Source organism: Entelurus aequoreus, linkage group LG06, assembly GCF_033978785.1.
Source record: "Entelurus aequoreus isolate RoL-2023_Sb linkage group LG06, RoL_Eaeq_v1.1, whole genome shotgun sequence".
Taxonomy (NCBI): Eukaryota; Metazoa; Chordata; class Actinopteri; order Syngnathiformes; family Syngnathidae; genus Entelurus; species Entelurus aequoreus.
Genome location: NC_084736.1, coordinates 78,485,921 through 78,513,815, shown reverse-complemented (window position 1 = coordinate 78,513,815; position 27,895 = coordinate 78,485,921). Strand labels below are relative to the sequence as shown.

The following is a 27,895-nucleotide window of genomic DNA, read 5'->3' as shown; positions in this document are numbered from 1 at the left end:
TGGTTAATGACCAACTCTCTCAGGACCTGGTTAATGACCAACTCTCTCAAACTGGAGTGAGGAGGCGGGTCAGTGCGACGAGGAAACAGGCGAGACAATCAGTGACAGGAAGTGTGGATTGTCGCATGCAACCTGAAGCGTGTGCAAAGATGTCTGCCTGCGAGTTTGAATCGCTGGAGAAAACGTTGGAGGCTCACATACCAGAAGCAGAACTGAAGGAGGTCAAACGCATTCTTTTTGGCAAGGAGACGAGGTGAGTTGAAGTCCTCTAAAAAAATGAAGAATGCACTTCAGTCATTGTGCAACTGAATGGCATGTACCTTGTTTTTCTAGTCTAACCAGATACTTACTGTACAAGGCAAACATGCAGCATGTGTACAGTATATTCATACATGTATACAGTATATTCATACATGTGTACAGTATATTAATACATGTATACAGTATATTCATACATGTGTACAGTCTATTAATACATATGTACAGTATATTAATACATGTGTACAGTATATTCATACATGTATACAGTATATTAATACATGTGTACAGTATATTCATACATGTGTACAGTCTATTAATACATATGTACAGTATATTAATACATGTGTACAGTATATTCATACATGTATACAGTATATTAATACATGTGTACAGTATATTCATACATGTGTACAGTCTATTAATACAGGTGTACAGTATATTAATACAGGTGTACAGTATATTCATACATGTGTACAGTCTATTAATACCTGTATACCGTATATTAATACATGTGTACAGTATATTCATACAGGTGTACAGTATATTAATACAGGTGTACAGTATATTCATACATGTGTACAGTCTATTAATACATATGTACAGTATATTAATACATGTGTACAGTATATTCATACATGTATACAGTATATTAATACATGTGTACAGTATATTCATACATGTGTACAGTCTATTAATACAGGTGTACAGTATATTAATACAGGTGTACAGTATATTCATACATGTGTACAGTCTATTAATACATGTATACAGTATATTAATACATGTGTACAGTATATTCATACATGTGTACAGTCTATTAATACAGGTGTACAGTATATTAATACAGGTGTACAGTATATTAATACATATGTACAGTATATTAATACATGTGTACAGTATATTCATACATGTGTACAGTATATTAATACATGTGTACAGTATATTCATACATGTATACAGTATATTAATACATGTGTACAGTATATTCATACATGTGTACAGTATATTAATACATGTGTACAGTATACTAATACAATAACAGCTAAATGATGTAAGACACAAGTATGGTTTTATATATTAGCATAATGCATTTCCAAATATTGCCTTTTGTCTCATTAAAACTGTCTTTTTCAGTGTTATAAATCCTGTATTAATGCTATAAATATAAACATGGGATCATTGTACCTCTTACAACATGCTTTTTAAAAATGTATGGTTATGATTTATTTGTTTCAGACATTTTGCACATTTCAACATAGCTGAAAAAGAGTAGGAAGAAGCACAGCTTATCTTTAATCCTACCCCTCTTCCATGTCTTTGATCATTGTTTTTATGCCATAACCTTTTTAACTAGAAATGTCCGATAATGGCTTTTTTTGCCGGTATTCCAATAATGTCCAACTCTTAATTACAGATTCCGATATGAACCGATACCTATATATACAGTCGTGGAATTAACACATTAGTATGCCTCATTTTGTTGTGATGCCCCGCTGGATGCATTAAACAATGTAACAAGGTTTTCCCAAAATAAATCAACTCAAGTTATGGAAAAAAAATGCCAACATGGCACTGCCATATTTATTATTGAAGTCACAAAGTGCATTATCTTTTTTTTAAACATGCCTCAAAACAGCAGCTTGGAATTTGGGACATGCTCTCCCTGAAGAGTACCGGAAGAGTTAGTGCTGCAAGGGATTCTGGGTATTTGTTCTGTTGTGATTATGTTATGTTACGGTGCGGATGTTCTCACGAAGTGTGTTTGTCATTCTTGTTTGGTGTGGGTTCACAGTGTGGCGCATATTTGTAACAGTGTTAAAGTTGTTTGTACGGACACCCTCAGTGTGACCTGTATGGCTGTTGATCAAGTATGCGTTGCATTCACTTGTGTGTTTGTGTAAAAGCTGCATATAGTATGTGACTGGGCCAGGTTGTAGAGGACGCTAAAGGCAGTGTCTTTAAGGCACGCCCCCGACATTGTTGTCCGGGTGGAAATCGGGAGAAATTCGGGAGAATGTTTGCCCCGGGAGATTTTCGGGAGGGGCACTGAAATTCGGGAGTCTCCCGGGAAAATCGGGAGGGTTGGCAAGTATGGGGTCAGGCCCTGCCTCCTCTACGCTTTGTAGATCTCGGGTCAAGGCAAAATCTTATTGTGGATTACAATACATCATAGAAACAGACGCCTTCATGTCGCTTCCCATCCTACACAGTGGAGTTTTACAAGCCTTTTCTTGGTAGGATTAAAGACAGCTTTTGTCTTCTCGCCGGGAACTCATTGAAACACAAAGTTTTGTGACTGACAACATACACTATGCAGCTATAAAGTCTGTTTTATCCGATTACTTCAAACTAATTAATCAGTAAATTACTTGATTGCTAAAATAATGGATAGCGGCAGCCCTGATATTGTTTAATATTCAATACTTTCAGGCTGATATGCATGGCAGAAACATTGGCCGTGAGTCACTCCGTCCGATACAAGTGAATTTATCGCCATTCTTTTCTTACAGAATGTCTCTTCTGCACACAGGAAGTTGGAGCTGCCACCGGGTGCTGTTGAAGCCGCATGCGAGGGTAACTTTGAGCTGAAGGGCTACAGCTTTGAAGCCGAACATGAACAACTTAGGTTGCCGAGAAAGATCCGAGTGGGAGTCATTCAGCACAGCACGGTTCTGCCCACGGATGCACCGATTATGGACCAGGTCAGAGAAAAGCATCTCGAGTATTAGAGTGAAATATACAGGAAACACACTGCTCGTCTCATTACAGGTCAATGCTGTGCACTGCAGGGTTGGGGAAATAGTCCGAGTTGCAGCCATGTGTGGAGTCAACATGGTCTGCTTCCAGGAGACCTGGAGTAAGTGACAACATGACTTGGAACTAAACATGTACAAAACCCAAAACTAGTGAAGTTGGCACGTTGTGTCATTTGTAAATAAAAACAGAATACAATGATTTCCTTTTCAATTTATATTCAATTGAATAGACGGCAAAGACAAGATATTTAACGTTCCAACTAAGAAACTTAATTTTTTTTTGCAAATAATCATGAACTTAGAATTTAATGGCAGCAAAAAAGTTGTCACAGGGGCATGTTCACCACTGTGTTACATGGCCTTTCCTTTTAACAACACTCAGTAAAGGTTTGGGAACTGAGGAGACACATTTTTGAAGCTTCTCAGGTGGAATTCTTTCCCATTCTTGCTTGATGTACAGCTTAAGTTGTTCAACAGTCCGGGGGTCTCCCTTGTGCTATTTTAGGCTTCATAATGTGCCACACATTTACAGTGGGACACAGGTCTGGACTACAGGCAGGCCAGTCTAGTACCCGCACTCTTTTACCATGAAGCCACGCTGTTGTAACACGTGGCTTGGCATTGTCTTGCTGAAATAAGCAGGGGCGTCCATGGTAACATTGCGTGGATGGTAACATACGTTGCTCCAAAACCTGTATGTACCTTTCAGCATTAATGGCGCCTTCACAGATGTGTAAGTTACCCATGTCTTGGGCACTAATACACCCCCATACCATCACACATGCTGGCTTTTCCACTTTGCGCCTATAACAATCCGGATGGTTCTTTTCCCTCATTGTTCCGGAAGGACACGACGTCCACAGTTTCCAAAAACAATTTGAAACGTGGACACGTCAGACCACAGAACACTTTTCCACTTTGCATCAGTCCATCTTAGATGAGCTCGGGCCCAGCGAAGCCGGCGACGTTTCTGGGTGTTGTTGATAAATGGCTTTGGCTTTGCATAGTAGAGTTTTAACTTGCACTAAACAGATGTAGCGATCAACTGTAGTTACCGACAGTGGTTTTCTGAAGTGTTCCTGAGCCCATGTGGTGATATCCTTTACACACCGATGTCGCTTTTTGATGCAGTACCGCCTGAGGGATCCAAGGTCACAGGCATTCAATGTTGGTTTTCAGCCTTGCTGCTTACGATTTCTCCAGATTCTCTGAACCCTTTGATGATATTACGGAGCGTAGATGGTGAAATCCCTAAATTCCTTGCAATAGCTGGTTGAGAAAGGTTTTTCTTAAACAGTTCAACAATTTGCTCACGCATTTGTTGACAAAGTGGTGACCGTCGCCCCATCCTTGTTTGTGAATGACTGAGCATTTCATGGAAGCTGCTTTTATACCCAATCATAGCACCCACCTGTTCCCAATTAGCCTGTTCACCTGTGGTATGTTCCAAATAAGTGTTTGATGAGCATTCCTCAACTCTCTCAGTCTTTTTTGCCACTCCTGCCAGCTTTTTTGAAACATGTTGCAGGCATCAAATTCCAAATGAGCTAATATTTGCAAAAAATAACGTTTTCCAGTTGGAACGTTAAGTATCTTGTCTTTGCAGTCTATTCAATTGAATATAAGTTGAAAAGGATTTGCAAATCATTGTGTTCTGTTTTTATTTACCATTTACACAACGTGCCAACCTCCCTGTTTTTGGGTTTTGTACGTCCGACTGACTTGCTGACTTTTGCTGTCCACAGCCATGCCGTTTGCTTTCTGCACCCGGGAGAAAGAACCGTGGACAGAGTTTGCAGAGTCTGCCGAGAAAGGACATACTACACGCTTCTGCCAGGAGGTGACACACAAACACCTCACATAGTCTATATTTGGATATATGTGAATATCGCCTATATGGATAATTGTTCAATCGGGAGTTAAACTCGATTCCCTCTAAATCGCAAATGGTTTCCTTTCTGCACAAAGACATCAAATTAGGGATGTCCGATAATGGCTTTTTGCCGATATCCGATATTGTCCAACTCTTTAATTACCGATACCGATATCAACCGATATATGCAGTCGTGGAATTAACACATTATTATGCCTAATTTGGACAACCATGTATGGTGAAGATAAGGTACTTTTTAAAAAAATAAATAAAATAAGATAACTAAATTAAAAACATTTTCTTAAATAAAAAAGAAAGTAAAACAATATAAAAACAGTGACATAAAAACTAGTAATTAATGAAAATGAGTAAAATTAACTGTTAAAGGTTAGTACTATTAGTGGACCAGCAGCACGCACAATCATGTGTGCTTACGGACTGTATCCCTTGCAGACTGTATTGATATATATTGATATATAATGTAGGAACCAGAATATTGATAACAGAAAGAAATGGGGGAGGGAGGTTTTTTGGGTTGGTGCACTAATTGTAAGTGTATCTTGTGTTTTTTATGTTGATTTAATTAAAAAAAACAAAACAAAAAAAACAACAAAAAAACGATACAGATAATAAAAAAAATGATACCGATAATTTCCGATATTACATTTTAACGCATTTATCGGCCGATATTATCGGACATCCCTACATCAAATCCATTAATCACAGCTAGAACAGACAGACTGAGCCAGCGGGTCCTCTCTCAAGACCTCTGACCTCACAAATGTGCTTCTGAAGAATTAGAGAAAAATGTCCACAGATGCATCCAAAATAATGCAGAAAGTCTTACGAGATGAGTGGAATTACAGCTAAAAAGGGAGTACTAGATTAACTCAAATTGTAGATTTTCAAAGGTTCAGCCCTGGAGTGACTCACCGGTTTTTGTCACGCATATGGTGGGATTGAAGGGTAACTACAGTTTTTCACTGGAGGTTTTTGTCCTCTCCTGAACAATACCATTTCATCTTGCGCCTCCTTAAAGTGCTAACCCTGAGGAAGTACACCTGACACTTTGAAAACGGTGATATAAAGCAGGGACTCCTAACCGTTTTGACCTCGGGAGCAAACTTTTCCACTACAGCGGGGCCCGGTCACTCAATTGTTAATTAGTAACATTCAATAGTCAATAATTATATCTAACCTACTTACAGTTTAACAGGATACACCTTGTCAAATGATATGAAACCAAGTTTTAATGACAAAGATTATCATCAAGTCTTATAGGTCAGGCTGAATACAAAAATAAATACAAACTAAATATACTGCAAAAAAAGTGACTTATAAAAACCGATTAAAAAAAATAGATTTACATTTTACATTTACACAGTGCTAGGATCAAAATAAATTCTAACTAGATTGATAATATATATGTTAAATAAACTGTCAATACAATTTAAGTGCAAATTAAAATACAGCTTCACCTCTTTGGTCATAATTTTTGCGCTTAAGAACCTTCTCTACAATTTTAGCTCCAGACTTCTTCTCTTTGTTTGATACCGTCGTTACTGCCACAAGTACGAGAACATTGTATTACAACTTAGGTGTATTACAACTATGGTTATGAAACTCTAATATAAAGTACAAACTTGTAGGATTTTGACGATACCTTAAGGGTACTTGCAAGATTTAAAATGACATAGATTTATAATAATAGATTTTATTTGTAAAAATCACTTTACATTGAGTAAACCACCTCTAGGTGCTACAGTGTTTAAACAATTTTTAAAAATAAAAATAAAAATAATAATAATAAAAAATAAAAATAAAAAGATAATACAAAATATAAATAAAAATAAAAACTAGAACAGCCAAATAGCTAAAACTAATATGCATATATCTAAAAAAAAAAAAGGCTTTTTTAAAAAGAAGGGTTTTTAGGGCCTTTTTTAAAAGCATCCACAGTCTGTGGTGCCCTCAGGTGGTCAGGGAGAGCGTTCCACAGACTGGGAGCGGCGGAGCAGAAAGCCCGGTCTCCCATTGTTCGTAGCTTTGTCCTCGGAGGTTGGAGGAGCGCAGGTGTCGTGTGGAGGATTTGGGGGTGAGCAGTTTTTTGAGGCAGAGGGGGGCATTTCCATGGAGGCACTGGTGGGTTAGTAGGGAGACTTTGAATTCAATCCTGAGTGGAACAGGAAGCCAGTGAAGGGATTTGAGAGTTGGTGTGATATGCTCATATTTCCGCACTCTCAATACCTATTATTATTTTTTATTATAATTAGCAGTAGTAGTAGTAGTATTTTAAATAGGGCATACTAATAGCATATTTATAGTTAAGGCATTTAGAGTCATTAATAATAATATTATTAATAATAATGATACATTTTTTGTTCTTAGCACCTCTGATTATTGCCATCATCTCTATTCTACTAACTTATATTCTTTATTTTCCAACATGATCTAGTAATTTCCTTCAACATTATGCTTATTGTTTTGTATCAGCTATTTAAGAGGATCCTGCTACGTGAACAACTTTGTGCTGCGCAAGGTTGGGTTGTAACTAGGGATGTCCGATAATATCGGACTGCCGAAATTATCGGCCGATAAATGCTTTAAAATGTAATATCGGAAATGATCGGTATCGGTTTCAAAATGATCGGTATCGGTTTCAAAAAGTAAAATTTATGACTTTTTAAAACGCCGCTGTGTACACGGACGTAGGGAGAAGTACAGACCGCCAATAAACCCTAAAGGCACTGCCTTTGCGTGCCGGCCCAGTCACATAATATCTACGGCTTTCCACACACACAAGTGAATGCCACGCATACTTGGTCAACAGCCATACAGGTCACACTGAGGGTGCCCGTATAAACAACTTTAACACTGTTACAAATATGCGCCACACTGTGAACCCACACCAAACCAGAATGACAAACACATTTCGGGAGAACATCCGCACCGTAACACAACATTAACACAACAGAACAAATACCCAGAAGCCCTTGCAGCACTAACTCTTCCTGGACGCTACAATATACAACCCCCCCCCGCAAACCCGTCCACCTCAACCTCCGCATGCTCTCTCAGGGAGAGCATGTCCCAAATTCCAAGCTGCTGTCTTGAGGCATGTTAAAAAAAAATAATGCACTTTGTGAGTTCAATAACAAATATGGCAGTGCCATGTTGGCATTTTTTTCCATAACTTGAGTTGATTTAATTTGGAAAACCTTGTTACATTTTTTAATTCATCCAGCGGGGCATCACAACGAAATTAGGCATAATAATGTGTTAATTCCACGACTGTATATATCGGTATCGGTTGATATCGGAATCGGTAATTAAGAGTTGGACAATATCGGAATATCGGCAAAAAAGCCATTATCGGACATCTCTAGTTGTAACGGTTGTAAATTGTACAAATTGATGAGTAACACAAATGGACCTGGACTGAAGGGTATAGAAATGTTTGATAATGCATTACTTTTGTCGTAAAAAAAACCCCACCAACATTGTGATTATCTCGTTTAGCTTGCCAAAAAATACAACATGGTCATTGTGTCTCCAATTCTGGAGCGGGATGAGATACATGACACGTTGTGGAACACTGCGGTGGTGATATCAAACTCTGGAAATGTACTGGGAAAGACCAGGAAGAACCACATTCCCAGAATTGGAGACTTCAATGAGGTCAGCACTCAAGTCTTTTACATGATGTGATCCGTCGAGACAAAAAAGGCAAAAAGAATGTTCTCCTTTTCTTTGCTCTCAGTCCACATATTACATGGAAGGCGACACGGGCCACACTGTGTTCCACACACATTTTGGGAAGATCGCGGTCAATATCTGCTACGGGCGCCATCATCCTCTTAACTGGTTCATGTACAGTATGAATGGAGCCGAGGTCATCTTCAACCCGTCGGCTACTGTTGGAGCCCTGAGGTAATCTTTACTGCCATCAAGGAACACAAAGATACGGCAAAGTACTAACAAGAAAAAAACATTCAAATGCGACTCAGACATTATTTCTTTAAAAGAAACCTATAAGGATTTTCCTCTTTTCTGACTTATAAATGTTGTTACAATCTTAAACACTGGCGTTGAATAATGCCAAAATATCAATGCGCTGATAAAACATATACATTTGTGCTCATAAGTTTACACACCCTGGGAGAATGTATGATTTCTTGGCCATTCTTCAGAGAATATGAATGATAACACAAAAACCTTTCTTCCACTCATGCTTAATGGTTGTGTGAAGCTATTTATTGGCAAACAACTGTGTTTACTTCTTTTTTTTAAATCAAAATGACAAAAAGAAAGTACCCAAATGACCCTGATCAAAAGTTTACATACCCCAGTGACTTTGATCTGATAACATGCACAAAAGTTGACACAAACAGGTTTGAATGGCTAATCAAGGTTCCAATCCTCACCTGTGACATGTTTGTTTGTAATTAATGTGTGTGTATAAAAGGTCAGTGAGTTTCAGGGCTTCTGACAGACCATTGCATTTTTCATCCAGTGCTGCACAGATGTTTCTGGATTATGAGTCATGGGGAAGGCAAAAGAATTGTCAAAGGATCTGCGAGAAAAGGTAATTGAACTGCATAAAACAGGAAAGGGGTATTAAAAGATATCCAAGGAATTGAGAATGCCAATCAGCAGTGTTCAAACGCTGATTAAGAAGTGGAAAATGAGGGATTCAGGTCGACCAGCAAAGATTTCAGCCACAACTGCCAGGAAAATTGTTGGAGATGCAAAGAAAAATCCACAAATAACTTCAGCTGAAATACAGGAGTCTCTGAAAAAGTGTGATGTGGCTGTTTCAAGATGCACAATAAGGAGGCACTTAAAGAAAAATGGGCTGCATGGTCGAGTTGCCAAAAAGTTAAAATTTTTGTCTCATCACTCCAAATTACTTTGTTCCAGAAGTTTTAAAGCTTGTCTCTGTGCTGTTTGGCGTAATGTAAGCGGGATACTTTGTGACATTTGCACAGAAATGGCTTTCTTCTGGCGACTCGACCATGCAGCCCATTTTTCTTCAAGTGCCTCCTTATTGTGCATCTTGAAACAGCCACACCACAATTTTTCAGAGAGTCCTGTATTACAGCTGAAGTTATTTGTGGATTTTTCTTTGCATCTCGAACAATTTTCCTGGCAGTTGTGGCTGAAATCTTTGCTGGTCTACCTGAATCCCTCATTTTCCACTTCTTAATCAGCGTTTGAACACTGCTGATTGGCATTCTCAATTCCTTGGATATCTTTTAATAGCCCTTTCCTGTTTTATGCAGTTCAATTACCTTTTCTCGCAGATCCTTTGACAATTATTTTGCCTTCCGCATGACTAAGAATCCATAAACATCCGTGCAGCACTGGATGAAAGATGCAATGGTCTGTCAGAAGCCCAGAAACTCACTGACCTTTTATACACAAACATTAATTACAAACAAACAGGTCACAGGTGAGGATTGGAACCTTGATTAGCCATTCAAACCTGTTTGTGTCAACTTTTGTGCATGTTATCAGATCAAAGTCACTGGGGTATGTAAACTTTTGATCAGGGTCATTTGGGTACTTTCATTTGTCACTTTGATTTAAAAAGAGTAAACACAGTTGTTTGCCAATAAATAGCTTCACACAACCATTAAGCATGAGTGGAAGAAAGGTTTTTGTGTTATCATTCATATTATCTGAAGAATGAAGAAATCATAAATTCTCCCAGGGTATGTAAACTTCTGAGCACAACTGTTTTTATTCGGTCTGTGGTTCGTAAATCTCAAACTTCGTACAATGGAGGTTTCAACTAGTCGGCATTTTTTAGTATATGCTCTCTGCCAGGCTGCTCCCCTCTGCTCTGATCTCTTGTCCCGCCTGCTCTGATGCCTATGAAATAAATACTTTAGTGTTTCTGACATTTTACACGGGACTGTTTTGTGTACCCATTTAGTTGTCCTAAAATGTGTACGAGACAGCTCCAACCTGAACTAGTTGTTATCTAAAAACATCAGCGATGGGTTGCATGTTGCACTTGATCTATGCCGGCGGTTCGTTCTTCTTAGTTCTCTTGTGTCATCAGTGTGCTCGTAATGCTACGTCCTTTCTGCAGCGAGCCCATGTGGCCTATTGAGGCCAGGAATGCAGCCATCGCTAACCATTGCTTCACCTGTGCAATCAATCGAGTCGGGACGGTAAGTCACAACGACTCAAAAATAATTGGGGCTTTAACCTATCTCAACAAGTTCATGATGAGAGGAAATAAGTCAGTATCATCATCATCAATATTTTTACTGTGGTTTGGTGATTGGTACATTTGTATGATTCAAATCAATAACACTTTGTTTCATGCAGGAACATTTCAAAAGTGAGTTTACGTCTGGAGATGGAAAAAAAGGTAGGATATTAAGAGCATTTGAACGATTGAAATCAGTTAATAGAGTTAGATACACTACCGTTCAAAAGTTTGGGGTCACCCAAACAATTTGGTGGAATAGCCTTCATTTCTAAGAACAAGAATAGACTGTCGAGTTTCAGATGAAAGTTCTCTTTTTCTGGCCATTTTGAGCGTTTAATTGACCCCACAAATGTGATGCTCCAGAAACTCAATCTGCTCAAAGGAAGGTCAGTTTTGTAGCTTCTGTAACAAGCTAAACTGTTATCAGATGTGTGAACATGATTGCACAAGGGTTTTCTAATCCTCAATTAGCCTTCTGAGCCAATGAGCAAACACATTGTACCATTAGAACACTGGAGTGATAGTTGCTGGAAATGGGCCTCTATACACCTATGTAGGTATTGCACCAAAAACCAGACATTTGCAGCTAGAATAGTCATTTACCACATTAGCAATGTATAGAGTGTATTTCTTTAAAGTTAAGACTAGTTTAAAGTTATCTTCATTGAAAAGTACAGTGCTTTTCCTTCAAAAATAAGGACATTTCAATGTGACCCCAAACTTTTGAACGGTAGTGTATATTAAAACCTCTAAAGGCCTTAGTGGCCACATGCGTGGACAGCACCTTTTAGCTCTTATTTCCAAAATTGTGTACACTACTGAATTGGGGTCTTATGGCCGCTTATGTGGACACTTATACTGCCATCTGGTGGTGTTAGAAGAGTATAACATACAATGGAATTTTTTTTTTAAAAAGTGTAAAAATAAGAATTAGCATGTCACTAAACATGAAGTACACATTTGTGTACTTATGGACTAAGTACATCAAAAGATGATTCTTAGTTTTTATTCTAATTAGGGTCCAATAAGCCCAAATAGCAAAAATAAATTTAAAAAAAAGCATGTAAACAAACAGCTTGGGCCTTAAGAGGATAATATTATTAAGACTGTTGGGCAAATATGAATGTCAGTGCAGTTCCAAACTTTCTAACATCTCTGTAGCATTTTCCTAAAAAACAGCAGAGCACTCTTGTCCTAAAGAGGATTTTTGAAATTTTGCTGCAGTATATGCAGGTACAATCAAATTGTGAATCAAGGTGTCCAAACTAGGGTTGTACAGTATACCGGTACTAGTATAGTATTGCGGTACTAATGAATCAAAAACGGTACTATACTCTGTTTGAAAAGTACCGGTTTCCAATTATTATTATTATTATTTTTAAAGGGCATGACGGCGCGTCGTCACGTCATGACATTGCTGGTTTTGGTAGCAGAGGAGCATGTTCGGCAGCGCACACACACGGAGTACTTACAAGCAGACAAAGTCTGTAGACAGAAAAGGGAGAACGGACGCATTTTGGCCTAAAAACTAACAATAAAGGTGAAGTTATAACACTGATACGCCCTCAGGAAGAGGTGCTTTAAGACATGGCTAGCTAGCAGCGAACGTCCATTTGCAGTCAGCAGTGTTTTAGCTACTTCTAAATCACTAATCCTCGCCTCCATGGTGACAAAGTAAGTTTCTTAAAAGTATCATCCCTGCAGGACGGGGAATAGCTAAACATGCTTCACTACACACCATAGGAGGATACAACAGCTCACCGGCGTCACCGCTAACAAAAGCTAGCGTGCCTGAATGTAAACAAATGCCAAGGGTGGATCTACACCTGACATCCACTGTAATGATACCAAGTACAACAGCGTATCTAGTCGATACTACTATGATTACATCAATATTTTTTATCGTCAAAAAATGAGGACTTTGAATATGACCAATGTATGATCCTGTAACTACTTGGTATCAGATCGATACCTGAATATTTGGTATCATCCAAAACTAATGTAAAGTATCCAAACAACAGAATAATAAGTGATTATTACATTTTAACAGAAGTGTAGATAGAACGTGTTGAAAGAGAAAGTAAGCAGATATTAACAGTAAATGAACAAGTAGATTAATAATACATTTTTACAGTTTGTCCTCTATAATGTTGACAAAATAAAATAATGATAAATGACACAATATGTTACTGCATACGTCAGCAGAATAAATAAGGCGCCTTTGTTTGTTTACTTACTACTAAAAGACAAGATGTCTAGTATGTTCACTATTTTATTTAAGGACAAACTTGCAATAATAAAAATATGTTTAATGTACCCTAAGATTTTTTTTCAAAATAAAGGAAATTATGCCATTTTTTGTGGTGCCCTTTATTTAGAAAAGTATCGAAATACATTTTGGTACCGGTACCAAAATATTGGTATCGGGACAACCCTAGTCCAAACTTTGAAACGGCCATATGAAGTACAGAAATATTAAAGGATGAGGGCGGTACTTGGATCAGTGGTTCTCAAACGTTTTTCCACCAAGTACCACCTCGAAAAAACTTGTCCCTCCAAGTACCACCATAATAACCAACATTAAAATACAGTAGCGTAGTAGACCCCCCAAGTATTGATAAAACAAGGCAGTCTTAATTTAACAAGTATATTTAATTTATTTTGGCACTGCAACTGTACACACAGTTTGAACAGTAACACTGTGTTTGAATATTTAATTGGGGGATGGAGCCTGGTACGCATACCACAGTTTAAGAATCCCTGATTTAGTTTTATGGTTATTTTGAAGGGAAGGGAAGGGGGGCATTTAATATGTAATGGATTGTATTTCTGGCAAATATATATATATGTCAAAAACTCAATAAACAAATGTTATTTCTTAAAGAATCACTTATTTAGATATATTTAAAGATGCTAACACATATCCAATCTCAGTCAATATTTGCTAGATGGACCTCTTAGCGTCACTATCGCAGATTCCGTACGGTTGCACTAACAACAATCATAACCCATGTTGGAATGTTTACAGCTCACCATGACTTTGGACACTTCTATGGATCCAGCTACGTGGCAGCTCCTGATGGCAGCCGCACACCAGGACTCTCTCGGACCCGCGATGGGTTACTGGTAGTCGAAATGGATCTCAACCTGAACCGTCAAATCAGCGACAAATGGAGCTTTAAGGTAAACAGACTCAAGCAGATTACTCAACTTATTGATTCCTACTTTTAACACATTTGTGCTTAAAAGGAATATTCTGAGAGTTTTACCACAGACCAAATGGAACACTTTTGTCATGTTTTAACCCCCTAAAATACTACTTATAATGTCACATACAGTATATGTTCCATTGGGTGTAGTACTTTGAAGAGAAGGCAGTAACAATGTAGTTAAAGTGATGGGAATGGTGTGATGTGTTGTGAATTATAATTGATGGTGTGGGCTGCAGAGTATGAGGGGCCGTTAGGGACATTATTCAGAATTACCTCTTATACACACTACTGAAATGCTCTCACATAAACAACTGAAATGTTTTTCTCTCACACACACTACTGAAACACTCTTATACACACTACTGAAACACTCTTATACACACTACTGAAATGCTCTTACATACACTACTGAAATGCTCTCACATAAACAACTATTTCAGTAGTGTGTATAAGAGTGTTTCAGAAGTGTGTATAAGAGTGTTTCAGTAGTGTGTGTGAGAGAAAAACATTTCAGTTGTTTACACTACCGTTCAAAAGTTTGGGCTCACCCAAACAATTTTGTGGAATAGCCTTCATTTCTAAGAACAAGAATAGACTGTCGAGTTTCAGATGAAAGTTCTCTTTTTCTGGCCATTTTGAGCGTTTAATTGACCCCACAAATGTGATGCTCCAGAAACTCAATCTGCTCAAAGGAAGGTCAGTTTTGTTGCTTCTGTAACGAGCTAAACTGTTTTCAGATGTGTGAACATGATTGCACAAGGGTTTTCTAATCATCAATTAGCCTTCTGAGCCAATGAGCAAACACTTTGTACCATTAGAACACTGGAGTGATAGTTGCTGGAAATGGGCCTCTATACACCTATGTAGATATTGCACCAAAAACCATACATTTGCAGCTAGAATAGTCATTTACCACATTAGCAATGTATAGAGTGTATTTCTTTAAAGTTAAGACTAGTTTAAAGTTATCTTCATTGAAAAGTACAGTGCTTTTCCTTCAAAAATAAGGACATTTCAATGTGACCCCAAACTTTTGAACGGTAGTGTATGTGAGAGCATTTCAGTAGAGTATGTAAGAGGTCATTGTGAATAATGTCCCTAACGGCCCCTCATAGCAGAGGGAAGTGTGGTTGAATGATCAGCAGCAATGAGCATGTTTACAAAAGAAGCCTACCATTATGGCCACTGGCAATGCATTGTGGGAAATGAGAGACCTCTAAAACAGCGCTATATTAGCGAACACGGAGAAAAGGTAGAATTGTCCACAAGCAACTATTATTCATATCCGGCCAGCATTAAAATACGGTAATTCAAAATAGTTCATATGTATCGAGCGTCTCATTCACGGATTTGCTATTGTGACAAATACGTCACATCAGGTTTTCCGTAGCAATTTAAATGAATGGCTGGCTAAAACTAAGCCTCATAGCGATGTTTTCCTGGCTTGTTTTATGTGAATTTATTGAAAAGAATATTGCACAGTTGAATTATTTGACATTTCGTTAGAACATTAAAATTGTTCAACGGCTTTAAAATGATCTTTCATTGCAAAAAAAACAAAACTGTTTGAACATTAGCTTGCTTGCCTGACACAGCTGCCACTTTGGGGAAGCCACAAGCGTTGCCAGATGTGAAATGACAAATTATCGTCCAGTAAGCTTAAACCGATAGTATTTGTGCGATTTGAAGTTGCTCAAGATCATCTGCTACAGTAAATACCACCGACCGTGTGTAGTAGTACAGTTTATGAGGCAGTTTTATCTTTAAACTAGACTGACCATACGTCCTCTTTTCCCCGGACATGTCCTCTTTTGCGGGGCTGTCCGGGCGGGGTTTCTTAAATGCCTCAAATGTCCGGTATTTTGAGTTAGGGTTGCGTGTATTTTCAATGTACGTCCAGGGTTAAGAAGGGGTTGAAAACAAAACAAATTGTGAAGGTGTGCGCACATAGCAACATTCGTGAGGGAGGGGCAGAGACAGAGAGCGAGAGAGCGAGACAGTCGAGAGACAGACAGGACACAAGAGAGAAGCCGAAACGTAAATGCAACTTCACGGATGATTCGCGGGAAAAGTATCTGTGTTTTCGTCCTGGCCGTGACACATGGGAAGCAGAATGCACTGTGTGCAAAGCAGGAAGGTATATATCTGTGGCAAATAAAGTGGCCAACGATCTACAAGCCTATATCGACACTACAAAGCACAAAACAGCTGTGCAGGGCGAGAGCTCGTCTGCTGTTTTTTGTTTAAATTTAATTAACTTGTTTTGAGGCATTATTTATGTTTAGATTATATACAAGAGGTTATTTTGAATATTTCTACCTCTGCACTTTTTTCCAAAACTGTGAATGTTACAGAATATAAGTGTGACTTATTTTGTTATACTGTCAACCAGTGTTGGCGTTAACGCACTTTTTGTGTCTTTTTAACGCATTGGAATCAAATTTTTACCATTTGCGGCCCACAGCTAATGTTTTAAAGGCCCACGGAACATTCTAAAAATACTATTAAAATAAACAGAAACATAACAAAAGTGAAATAAAAAAGCTTACAGGTGAAATGTCATTTAGAAAAAGTTGCAATGTTGACTAATAAAACAAAGCTGTTTTTTCTTTCTTTCAAACTGTCATTAATATTGAAACAAAATCAATGTTATTATGAATTATTGATCTATCCAAGGTTCCGATTACTTCACATCAAATATTCCACTTTGAAAAATATATTTTGTGAAAGATTTTGCATATTTTGTGAGTTTACCATTACATTTTTTTTAAAAAATTTTTTGCGTGTTTGCCATTAAAAACATAGTTTTGTTAGAAAAAAATGGGCGGAGAACAAACAAAATAAAAAAAAAACTAAAACATTTTGAAATGAGGGATAGATGTGAAGTTGATGTAGACTCCAGGGATTTAAGCGTTAAATATAAAATGTATGTATGCCCTGGTACACCATTATAAATACATAAAATAAATAATAATAATTCATTTTTTTTTTCATTTTTCATTTATTTATTTATTTCAGGCAATGACAAAGACGTACAAGTTGACAAAACATAATAATATAAATTAATATAGTGCATTATTGTCCAGTTTTGCCTGACACACCTACAACTTATTAAATAAAAACTACCAGGAGCGGTAAAGTTTAGATCCATGAAGGAAAGAAGAAAGTGAATGAATGTTTATAACTGAATACATTTACATATGTATACACATTTGTTTTATTTTTATTTTTTTTGATGAATTAAGTAATGTTTATGACAACCTTTTTCCAAAACACAATATAGAATGTGAGATACAACAGGATAATGCATACGTTTATCTTTTTTTTTCAAAACGCTTACAAAAAAAGTGGGACCCCAAAAATTTACTGTGGGACCCCATTTTTATGACTTGATGGGGTCCCAGGACCCCCATTTTGAAAATTCCTAGCGCCAACACTGCTGTCAACAAAGGAGGAAAAAAATGCTTTATTTAAATAAATATATTATTTATAAAGCAAGTTCGAGTATCACTGGCAAATGTTCACCTCGTCCCCGGCCTTGGCACGCATATATGTGTCCTCTTTTTGGGATTTCAGAATATGGTCAGCCTAGTTTATAAGGCAGTTGTATCTTTAAACAAGTAACGATGCCAAAGTATGCCAATTGCCGTACACATATGGTAGCGCCGAGCCATAAAACCAATTAGTCATAATTGGGTTAATATTGCTTCTTTATGCTTTTTTTTTTTTAGTTTATTGTTGGTATGAAGCTTTTTTTTGTGGGATAAAAAAAACAACAGAACTGTGATTTAAAAGCCTTCCAATAAAATGTATATTCTGTTTGTGTAGATGACTGGACGCTATTCCGAGTATGCTGAGGAACTCACCCAAGCTGTCAGACATGACTACAAGCCCAATGTAGTGAAAGAATAGCTCACAAAGACTCTAACGCACGTTGATAAACCTCCACAGTATGAAACTAAAATGTTGTCATTTGTGCTTTATTTTAAAACATAAATTAAACCCACTCTGTATACTGTATATGTCATGTTTAATTTAAACAGTATATAATAATTCCATGTGAAAAGTGTAGTGCAACTTTACATCAGACTGACAAGGATAATAACCAGTGAGGATGTGATACATTGTTCTCTTACTCAGAGAATGAATACAACGTTTAGTCCCTTTTGTCGAAACTTTGTTCTGTCTTTGATGTTTCCACGACACCGAATGTTTTTCACTGATGAAAACATAACAAAAACAAGACAATAAAACAGAGGAGTTCATAGTCAAGTGTGTTCTTCTTTAGGCAGCATTTGCTTTAAAAATATTTAATTGAATTTCCCTTAAGGGGATTAACAAAGTGTTATCTGTGATTGAACCATGTTCCAACTAGACACCTGCACCAATTACAAGATATTCCATCAATCCAAAGATAAGCACAATGCTCAGTTTATTTTACAGACCCCAAAATCAGTGAAGTTGGCACGTTGTGTAAATGGTAAATAAAAACAGAATACAATGATTTGCAAATCCTTTTCAACTTATTTTCAATTGAATAGACTGCAAGGACAAGATACTTAACGTTCGAACTGGAAATTGTTTGTATTTTTTGCAAATATTAGCTCATTTGGAATTTGATGCCTGCAACAGCTGGCACAAGCAGCAAAAAAAGACTGAGAAAGTTGAGGAATGCTCATCAAACACTTATTTGGAACATCCCACAGGTGAACAGGCTAATTGGGAACAGGTGGGCGCCATGATTGGGTATAAAAGCAGCTTCCATGAAATGCTCAGTCATTCACAAACAAGGACGGGGCGAGGGTCACCACTTTGTCAACAAATGCGTGAGCAAATTGTCCAACAGTTTAAGAACAACATTTCTCAAGGAGCTATTGCAAGGAATTTAGGGATATCACCATCTATGGTCCGTAATATCATCAAAAGGTTCAGAGAATCTGGAGAAATCACTGCACGTAAGCGATGATATTACGGACCTTCGATCCTTCAGGCGGTACTGCATCAAAAAGCGACATCGGTGTGTAAAGGATATCACCACATGGGCTCAGGAACACTTCAGAAAACCACTGTCAGTAACTACAGTTGGTTGCTACGTCTGTAAGTGCAAGTTAAAACTCTACTATGCAAAGCCAAAGCCATTTATCAACAACACCCAGAAACGCCGCCGGCTTCACTGGGCCCGAGCTCATCTAGGATGGACTGATGCAAAGTGGAAAGGTGTTCTGTGGTCTGACGAGTCCACATTTCAAATTGTTTTTGGAAAATGTGACCGTCGTGTCTTCCGGACCAAAGAGGAAAAGAACCATCCGGGCTGTTATAGGCACAAAGTTCAAAAGCCAGCATGTGTGATGGTATGGGGGTGTATTATTGCCCAAGGCATGGGTAACTTACACATCTGTGAAGGCACCATTAATGCTAAAATGTACATACAGGTTTTGGAGCAACATATGTTGCCATCCAAGCAACATTATCATGGACACCCCTGCTTATTTCAGCGAGGCAGTGCCAAGTAAAAGTGTGCGGGTACTAGACTGGCCTGCCTGTAGTCCAGACCTGTCTCCCATTGAAAATGTGTGGCGCATTATGAAGCCTAAAATACCACAACGGAGACTGTTGAACAACTTAAGCTGTACATCAAGCAAGAATGGGAAAGAATTCCACTTCAAAAATGTGTCCACTCAGTTCCCAAATATTTACTGAGTGTTGTTAAAAGGAAAGGCCATGTAACACAGTGGTTAAAATGCCCCTGTGACAACTTTTTTGCAATGTGTTGCTGCCATTAAATTCTAAGTTAATGATTATTTGCAAAAAAAATGTAGTTTCTTAGTTGGAACATTAAATATCTTGTCTTTGCAGTCCATTCAATTGAATATAAGTTGAAAAGGATTGGCAAATCATTGTATTCTGCTTTTATTTACAAATTACACAACGTGCCAACTTCACTAGTTTTGGGTTTTGTACATGTTTAGTTCCAAATCATGTTGTCACTTACTCCAGGTCTCCTGGAAGCAGACCATGTTGACTCCACACATGGCTGCAACTCGGACTATTTCCCCAACCCTGCTGTGCACAGCATTGACCTGTAATGAGACGACCAGTGTGTTTCCAGCACAAGTTATATCTTTGCAGTCTATTCAATTGAATATAAGTTGAAAAGGATTTGCAAAATTATTGTATTCTGATTTTATTTACAAATTACACAACGTGCCAACTTCACTGGTTTGGGGTTTTGTACTTTCACCCTCTCATGTCGACAAATACTGGAAACACCTCTTACTATTGCAGTGCAGTAATATACATATACTGTAGAAATGGGATTCCAAACTGAGCATTATTATCTTTGCAAAGGTAGAATTGAATTACCTGAGACTTTCAAAGCTCCACACGTTCTCATCTGGTGAACAAGTGACACAAAGTGACTTTTTCAAAAGTAGTGTTGAAGCTCTAACACAAATGACTTTGAATAAAGCGAGTAATGTCAGAAGAAGACCTGAATAAAGTGTACACAATACTTCCTGAAAACTTCTATTTTAGGTCATTTGTCACAATTCATCTATCAGGGGTACCTCAGTTTTCAAACGCCTCACTTTTTGTGATCCGACCAAAAATCTTGGCCAAAATATTTCGCTCATTTTTTGTCCGACCACACATTGCGCAAAATGCCCGAGTTGTTTCAGAGTGCCCACAGAATTCCATGTGTTGGCTTCTTTTACTCGTTTCATTGATCATTTAATTTTATTCTGCAACGTTTTGTGCATGTAAAACGCTATAAAATGTGTTCATATTTTTGATGGTAATGTACGGAGCCCCTAAAGGGACATGGGGGAAAAAAATGTTTTTATAATTTTTTTAATTCTATTTTTTTTTTTTAGACATGTATCTCGTGCACACGAGAAAGTTTCTAGTGCGCACGAGATAGTTTCTTGTTCGCACGAGATACATGTCTAAAAAAATAAATAAATACATTTAACAACAAAAAAAAACAATTATAATTTTTTTTTTTTTTTTATAACTTTAGAAAAAGTTTCTCTTGCGCAAGAGAAAGTTTCTCGTGCGCACGGGATAGTTTCTCGCGCGCACGAGATACATGTCTAAAAAAATAAAAAATAATAATTCAACAAAAAAAACAATTGTTTTTTTTTATAACATTAGAAAAAGTTTTGCGCAAGAGAAAGTTTCTCGTGCGCACGAGATAGTTTCTCGCGCGCACGAGATACATGTCTAAAAAAAATAATAATAATAATTTAACAAAAAAAACAATTTGTTTTTTTTATAACATTAGAAAAAGTTTCTCGTGCGCACGAGATAGTTTCTCGTTCGCACGAGATACATGTCTAAAAAAATATATAAAAAAATATATCTAATTTATTTTTTTAGAACTTTAGAACAAGTTTCTCATGCGCACGAGATAGTTTTTTCGTACGCACGAGATACATGTCTAAAAAAAAATATATATATATATATATATATATATATAATTTATTTTTTTATAACTTTAGAAAAAGTTTCTCGTGTGCAAGAGAAAGTTTCTCGTGCGCACGAGATAGCTTTTTCGTACGCACGAGATACATGTCTAAAAATATATATATATATATATATATATATATATAATTTAATTTTTTATAACTTTAGAAAAAGTTTCTCGTGCGCACGAGATAGTTTTTTCGTGCGCACGAGATACATGTCTAAAAAAAAAAAATTAAAAAAATTAAAACATTATAAAAAAATAAATTTCCCCCATGTCCCTTTGGGGCTCCATAGTAATGGATTAATTGGTTCTACATGTTTTCTTAGGGGGAAAAATTATTCAGTTTTCATTCAATTCTGATTACTAACAAAAACCAAGGTACCTCTGTGTTGTACTTTCTCTTAATCCTCTTAAGGTTAAAAAAAACAACAACACATGATTAAACAATTAAAATTCATAGTTAAACACTCAAATACAATATAAAACAATTCAGCATTACCTATTCAGTTCAATCCTGAACTGAGTCCAGGCTAAGTGGTGATGGCTGTATAAAGGGGAATAAGGTAAATGGAGTCTTCTTAGTGTGACGTGTTGGACCCAATAGCACCGATGAGGATGGCCAAACAGGATCTGGACCAAAGAAGGAAGTTGTCAACTTCCATAATGTCATTACAACTGTCAATCAGCTCTCCTTAAAGATAAAGAGAATGTCCTCATCTGTCCCGTAGCTCCGTCGAGCCTCCTCAAAGTTAGTGACGGAGGTGCAGCAGACACCTGAAGTAAACACAGAAAATGAGATATTGTCAAAGCAGTTTTGCAACTTTGTGAAAACTCCCCCCCCCCCAACTTTTCTTACACCGTATGATGAAAAAAAATGATCAAATTATATACCGTTTATACTAGGGATGTCCGATAATATCGGACTGCCGATATTATTGGCTGATAAATGCTTTAAAATGTAATATCGGAAATTATCGGTATCGGTTTCAAAAAGTAAAATGTATGACTTTTTAAAACGCCGCTGTGTACACGGACGTAGGGAGAAGTACAGAGCGCCAATTAACCTTAAAGGCACTGCCTTTGCGTGCCGGCCCAGTCACATAATATCTACGGCTTTTCACACACACAAGTGAATGCAAGGCATACTTGGTCAACAGCCATACAGGTCACACTGAGGGTGTCCGTATAAACAATTTTAACACTTTTACAAATATGCGCCACACTGTGAACCCACACCAAACAAGAATGACAAACACATTTCGGGAGAACATCCGCACCGTAACACAACATAAACACAACAGAACAAATACCCAGAACCCCTTGCAGCACTAACTCTTCCGGGACGCTACAATATACACCCCCAGCTACCCCCTACCCCAACTCAACCCCGCCCACCTCAACCTCCTCATGCTCTCTCAAGGAGAGCATGTCCCAAATTCCAAGCTGCTGTCTTGAGGCATGTTAAAAAAAATAATGCACTTTGTGACTTCAATAATAAATATGGCAGTGCCATGTTGGCATTTTTTTTTCCATAACTTGAGTTGATTTATTTTGGAAAACCTTGTTACATTGTTTAATGCATCCAGCGGGGCATCACAACAAAAATTAGGCATAATAATGTGTTAATTCCACGACTGTATATATCGGTATCGGTTGATATCGGAATCGGTAATTAAGAGTTGGACAATATCGGAATATTGGACATCGCTAATCTGAATACTTATGCATTTATTTTTTCATTTTTTTAATTTGCAAAAATGTCTACATCCATCCATCTAATTTCGCATGGTACTGGAGCCTATTCCTGTTACATTTTTGTTAGAGATGTCCGATAATATCGGCCTGCCGATATTATCGGCCGATAAATGCTTTAAAATGTAATATCGGAAATTATCGGTATCAGGTTTTTTATTATCGGTATCCATCCATCCATCCATCTTCTTCCGCTTATCCGGGTGGGGTCGCGGGGGCAGCAGCCTAAGCAGGGAAGCCCAGACTTCCCTCTCTCCCCAGCCACTTCGTCCAGCTCTTATTATCGGTATGGTATCATTTTTATTTTTTTAATTAAATCAAAATAAAAAACACAAGATACACTTACAATTAGTGCACCAACCCAAAAAACCTCCCTCCCCCATTTACACTCATTCACACAAAAGGGTTGTTTCTTTCTGTTGTTAATATTCTGGTTCCTACATTATATATCAATATATATCAATACAGTCTGCAAGGGATACAGTCCGTAAGCACACATGATTGTGCGTGCTGCTGGTCCACTAATAGTACTAACCTTTAACAGTTAATTTTACTAATTTTTATTCATTACTAGTTTCTATGTAACTGTTTTTATATTGTTTTACTTTCTTTTTTATTCAAGAAAATGTCTTTAATTTATTTATCTTATTTTATTTTATAATTTTTTTTAAAAAGGACCTTATCTTCACCATACCTGGTTGTCCAAATTAGGCATAATAATGTGTTAATTCCACGACTGTATATATCAGTTGATATCGGTATCGGTAATTAAGAGTTGGACAATATCTGAATATCGGCAAAAAAGCCATTATCGGACAGCCCTAATTTTTGTTTTTTTTCTGTCAAGATGTGGTGCTGAGTGTACATTAAGGAGAAATAAAATGAACTTTTTGGATTTTAACAAATGGCTGCAACGAAACAAAGAGTGAATGACTTAAAGGGGTCGGAATACTTTCCGTACCCACTGTAGGTAATATCGATACCGAGTGTAGTATCAGTATCGGCTGGATACTAACCTGATAAAATTGATATTCTTCCGAGTTAATTATGACATAATAATAAAAGGGTTTTGTGCAGTATTTCCCACCCCTACCACGACAAGGAACACAGCGGCATAGCTGACAGGACTGTGAACTTAGTCTGTATTAGTTTTTCCCCTGATGGGATGCAAATACTCACGGTCAGAATATGCAGGGTTGTTGTACAAAATGCAGCCAGTGGTCCTGTTGAAGCCGCGCACGACCACAAAATGACCCTGGTACTCTGGCTTCCTGCAGAAACACTTCTGGCCCACAGGGAGGAAGCAGCAGTATTTGACAGGTGCAGAGCAGAGTTCACATGTCAAGATGACAGCATTGATGAGCACGATGGCGACGTGACGCTGTTCCAGGTGGGACTCAATTTCCTGAATGGTCACAGAGCTGTGAAGAGATGAGAAACAGAATTACTATCAGAAACAAGGCCACACTAGCCACTGTCAATCAAGGATGCCTACCATTTCTTTACCAGCACACCATTGTTCTCTGCTTCAAGGAACAGCTCATTGACTCGATCTTCTTCCATATCAAAATGCTTCTTATAAAATGACTGCAAACGAGAAAAAAAAACATTAGTTTTTGTTTGTAGAAACTACAGATGTGTTCTGCTCATCCCTATGGGGCAGAACTTTGTTTTAATGGGATACGACATGCGGCCAATCACACAAGAGGGTATTGAATTACAGTCGTAGTCAAAAGTTTACATACACTTGTAAAGAACATCATGTCGTGGCTATCCTGAGTTTCCGATATTTTCACAACTCTTATTTTTTTGTGATTGAGTGATTGGAGCACATACTTGTTGGTCACAAAAAACATTCATGAAGTTTGGTTCTTTTAGAATTTATTATGGGTCTACTGAAAATGTGAGCATATCTGCTGGGTCAAAAGTATACATACAGCAATGTTAATATTTGCTTACATGTCCCTTGGCAAGTTTCACTGCAATAAGGCGCCTTTGGTAGCCATCCACAAGCTTCTGCTTGAATTTTTGACCACTCCTCTTGACAAAATTGGTGCAGTTCAGCTAAATTTGACATGGACTTGTTTCTCCAGCATTGTCCACACGTTTAAGTCAGGACTTTAGGAAGACCATTCTAAAACCTTCATTCTAGCCTGATTTAGCCATTCCTTGACCACTTTTGACGTGTGTTTGGGGTCATTGTCCTCTTGGAACACCCAACTGCGCCCAAGACCTAACCTCCGGGCTGATGATTTTAGGTTGTCCTGAAGAATTCGGAGGTAATCCTCTCTTTTCATTGTCCCATTTACTCTCTGTAAAGCACCAGTTCCATTGGCAGCAAAACAGGCCCAGAGCATAATACTAGGCAAGGCAAGGCAAGGCAACTTTATTTGTATAGCGCTTTTCATACACAAGGCAGACTCAAAGTGCTTCACAGACAACAAAGTGAAATGAAAGAAAAATAAAAGCAAAATTAAAATGCAGACAATAAAAATAAAAACAGTGCGGACGTTAAAAGTTAAAAGATTCAAAGATTTAGCTGAAAGCTAAGGTAAACATAAAAGTCTTCAGTCTAGTTTTAAAAGTAGTCAGAGTTGGAGAGACTCTGACATCTTCAGGAAGTTTATTCCAGCTATTTGTTGCATAGTGACTGAATGATGCTCTCCCTTGATTTGAGTTTACTCTTGGAACCGCTAACAGATTTGTCTCAGAAGATCTTAGTGATCTAGAGGGCTTGTATAGTGGGAGCATATCAGTAATATACTTCGGCCCTAGACCATGTAGTGATTTATATGTGAGCAGGAGGATTTTGAAATCAATTCTCTGATGTACAGGGAGCCAATGTAAGGATTTAAGAATTGGTGTAATGTGCTCACATTTTTTGGTCTTTGTTAGAACTCTAGCAGCAGCGTTCTGAACAAGCTGCAGCTGCCTGACAGTTTTTTTGGGAAGACCTGCAAGGAGACCCTTACAATAGTCTAGCCTACTGGTAATAAAGGCATGTACAAGTTTTTCAAAGTCTTGAGCTGACATGAGCCCTCTAAGTCTTGTTACATTTTTGAGGTGATAGTAGGCCGATTTTGTTACTGATTTGATGTGACTGTCGAAATGTAAATCAGAATCTAAAATAACCCCAAGATTTCCCAGGAACACCATCCTACCGTCAAGCATGGTGGTGGTAGTATTATGCTCTGGGCCTGTTTTGCTGCCAATGGAACTGGTGCTTTACAGAGAGTAAATGGGACAATGAAAAAGGAGAATTACCTCCAAATTCTTCAGGACAACCTAAAATCATCAGCACGGAGGTTGGGTCTTGGGCGCAGTTGGGTGTTCCAACAGGACAATGACCCCAAACACACGTCAAAATGTGGTAAAGGAATGGCTAAATCAGGCTAGAATTAAGGTTTTAGAATGGCCTTCCCAAAGTCCTGACTTAAACGTGTGAACAATGGTGAAGAAACAAGTCCATGTCAGAAAACCACCAAATTTAGCTGAACTGCACCAATTTTGTCAAGAGGAGTGGTCAAAAATTCAAGCAGAAGCTTGTGGATGGCTACCAAAAGCGCCTTATTGCAGTGAAACTTGCCAAGGGACATGTAACCAAATATTAACATTGCTGTATGAATACTTTTGACCCAGCAGATTTGGTCACATTGTCAGTAGACCCATAATAAATTCATAAAATAACCAAACTTCATGAAAGTATGTGCTACAATCACTCTATCACAAAAAAAAAAAAAAGTTGTAGAAATGATTGGAAACTCAAGACAGCCATGACATTATGTCCTTCACAAGTGTATGTAAACTTTTGACCCCGACTGTATACAAACTCCAAAAGGAGGTATCAGCCCATCCAAACAAAATGAACACTTATAATTTTACTTGGTTCCATTTCTGGTAATGTGGATTGTTTAAAGTTTGTATGTTAATTAACGTTTCATTTAGATATTGGATCAAGTAAAGATGCTTTTGTAACAGAACAAAATGAGGAAATTATAACAATAATTATAAAAGCACTGAACACAAAGGGGCTTAAGAACACAGAAACCCTTATGCTAAAATATGAGGGTTAGAGAAGCTTGCGAGTCAGCTGTCACTCATCAAAAAGCCAGACTTCTCACCAGTTGTGCAAATGTACCTGATTCCTAAAGCCCTTATCAACACCCAGTGTCTGCGTGTAGAAGCAATGCTTGATTCCTAGATGGCACATGAGGTAGGCCAGGTCAATAGTCCACACGCTCTCTGTCATCTTCAGCTCTCCGCATGCCCTCTGAAACTCCTCATCGCTGATGGGATGCAGATACCTGCCACAGGACAGTCACAGGCTCACTCATACTCCTTCTTCTACTC

General features: G+C 37.8%; 2 protein-coding genes across 3 annotated transcripts in view; one reads left to right on the top strand and one right to left on the bottom strand.

The window, feature by feature from the left end:
• The first annotated feature begins 76 nt into the window (after positions 1-76).
• On the top strand, positions 77-18,607 carry LOC133652635 (beta-ureidopropionase-like). The gene is made up of 10 exons (XM_062051601.1): positions 77-253; positions 2,792-2,963; positions 3,031-3,118; positions 4,763-4,857; positions 8,410-8,568; positions 8,651-8,820; positions 10,988-11,069; positions 11,230-11,272; positions 14,142-14,296; positions 18,154-18,607. The coding sequence occupies exons 1-10, from the start codon at positions 126-128 to the stop codon at positions 18,235-18,237; spliced, it is 1,176 nt and encodes a 391-aa protein (XP_061907585.1). The 5' UTR covers positions 77-125; the 3' UTR covers positions 18,238-18,607.
• Positions 17,768-27,895, bottom strand: part of LOC133652636 (protein GUCD1-like) — a 15,324-nt gene continuing 5,196 nt past the window's right edge. For both annotated transcript variants that reach the window (XM_062051603.1, XM_062051602.1), the window contains exons 4-10: positions 27,684-27,849; positions 25,041-25,132; positions 24,725-24,966; positions 22,293-22,567; positions 20,689-20,719; positions 20,318-20,405; positions 17,768-18,544 (exon numbers count right to left, since the gene is read on the bottom strand). In XM_062051603.1, the coding sequence (XP_061907587.1) occupies positions 22,476-22,567; positions 24,725-24,966; positions 25,041-25,132; positions 27,684-27,849 (592 nt within the window). In that variant the 3' untranslated portion in view covers positions 17,768-18,544; positions 20,318-20,405; positions 20,689-20,719; positions 22,293-22,475. The remainder of the gene's footprint in view (positions 18,545-20,317; positions 20,406-20,688; positions 20,720-22,292; positions 22,568-24,724; positions 24,967-25,040; positions 25,133-27,683; positions 27,850-27,895) is intronic.

What these genes read in the sequence shown, in the direction of transcription:
- LOC133652635 (XM_062051601.1), top strand. Translation starts at nt 126, where the DNA reads ATGCAACCTGAAGCGTGTGCAAAGATGTCTGCCTGCGAGTTTGAATCG. An exon ending in ATGCACCGATTATGGACCAG is followed by an intron (nt 2,964 to 3,030) that starts GTCAGAGAAAAG and finishes GTCTCATTACAG; the next exon opens with GTCAATGCTGTGCACTGCAG. An exon ending in CTGCTTCCAGGAGACCTGGA is followed by an intron (nt 3,119 to 4,762) that starts GTAAGTGACAAC and finishes TGCTGTCCACAG; the next exon opens with CCATGCCGTTTGCTTTCTGC.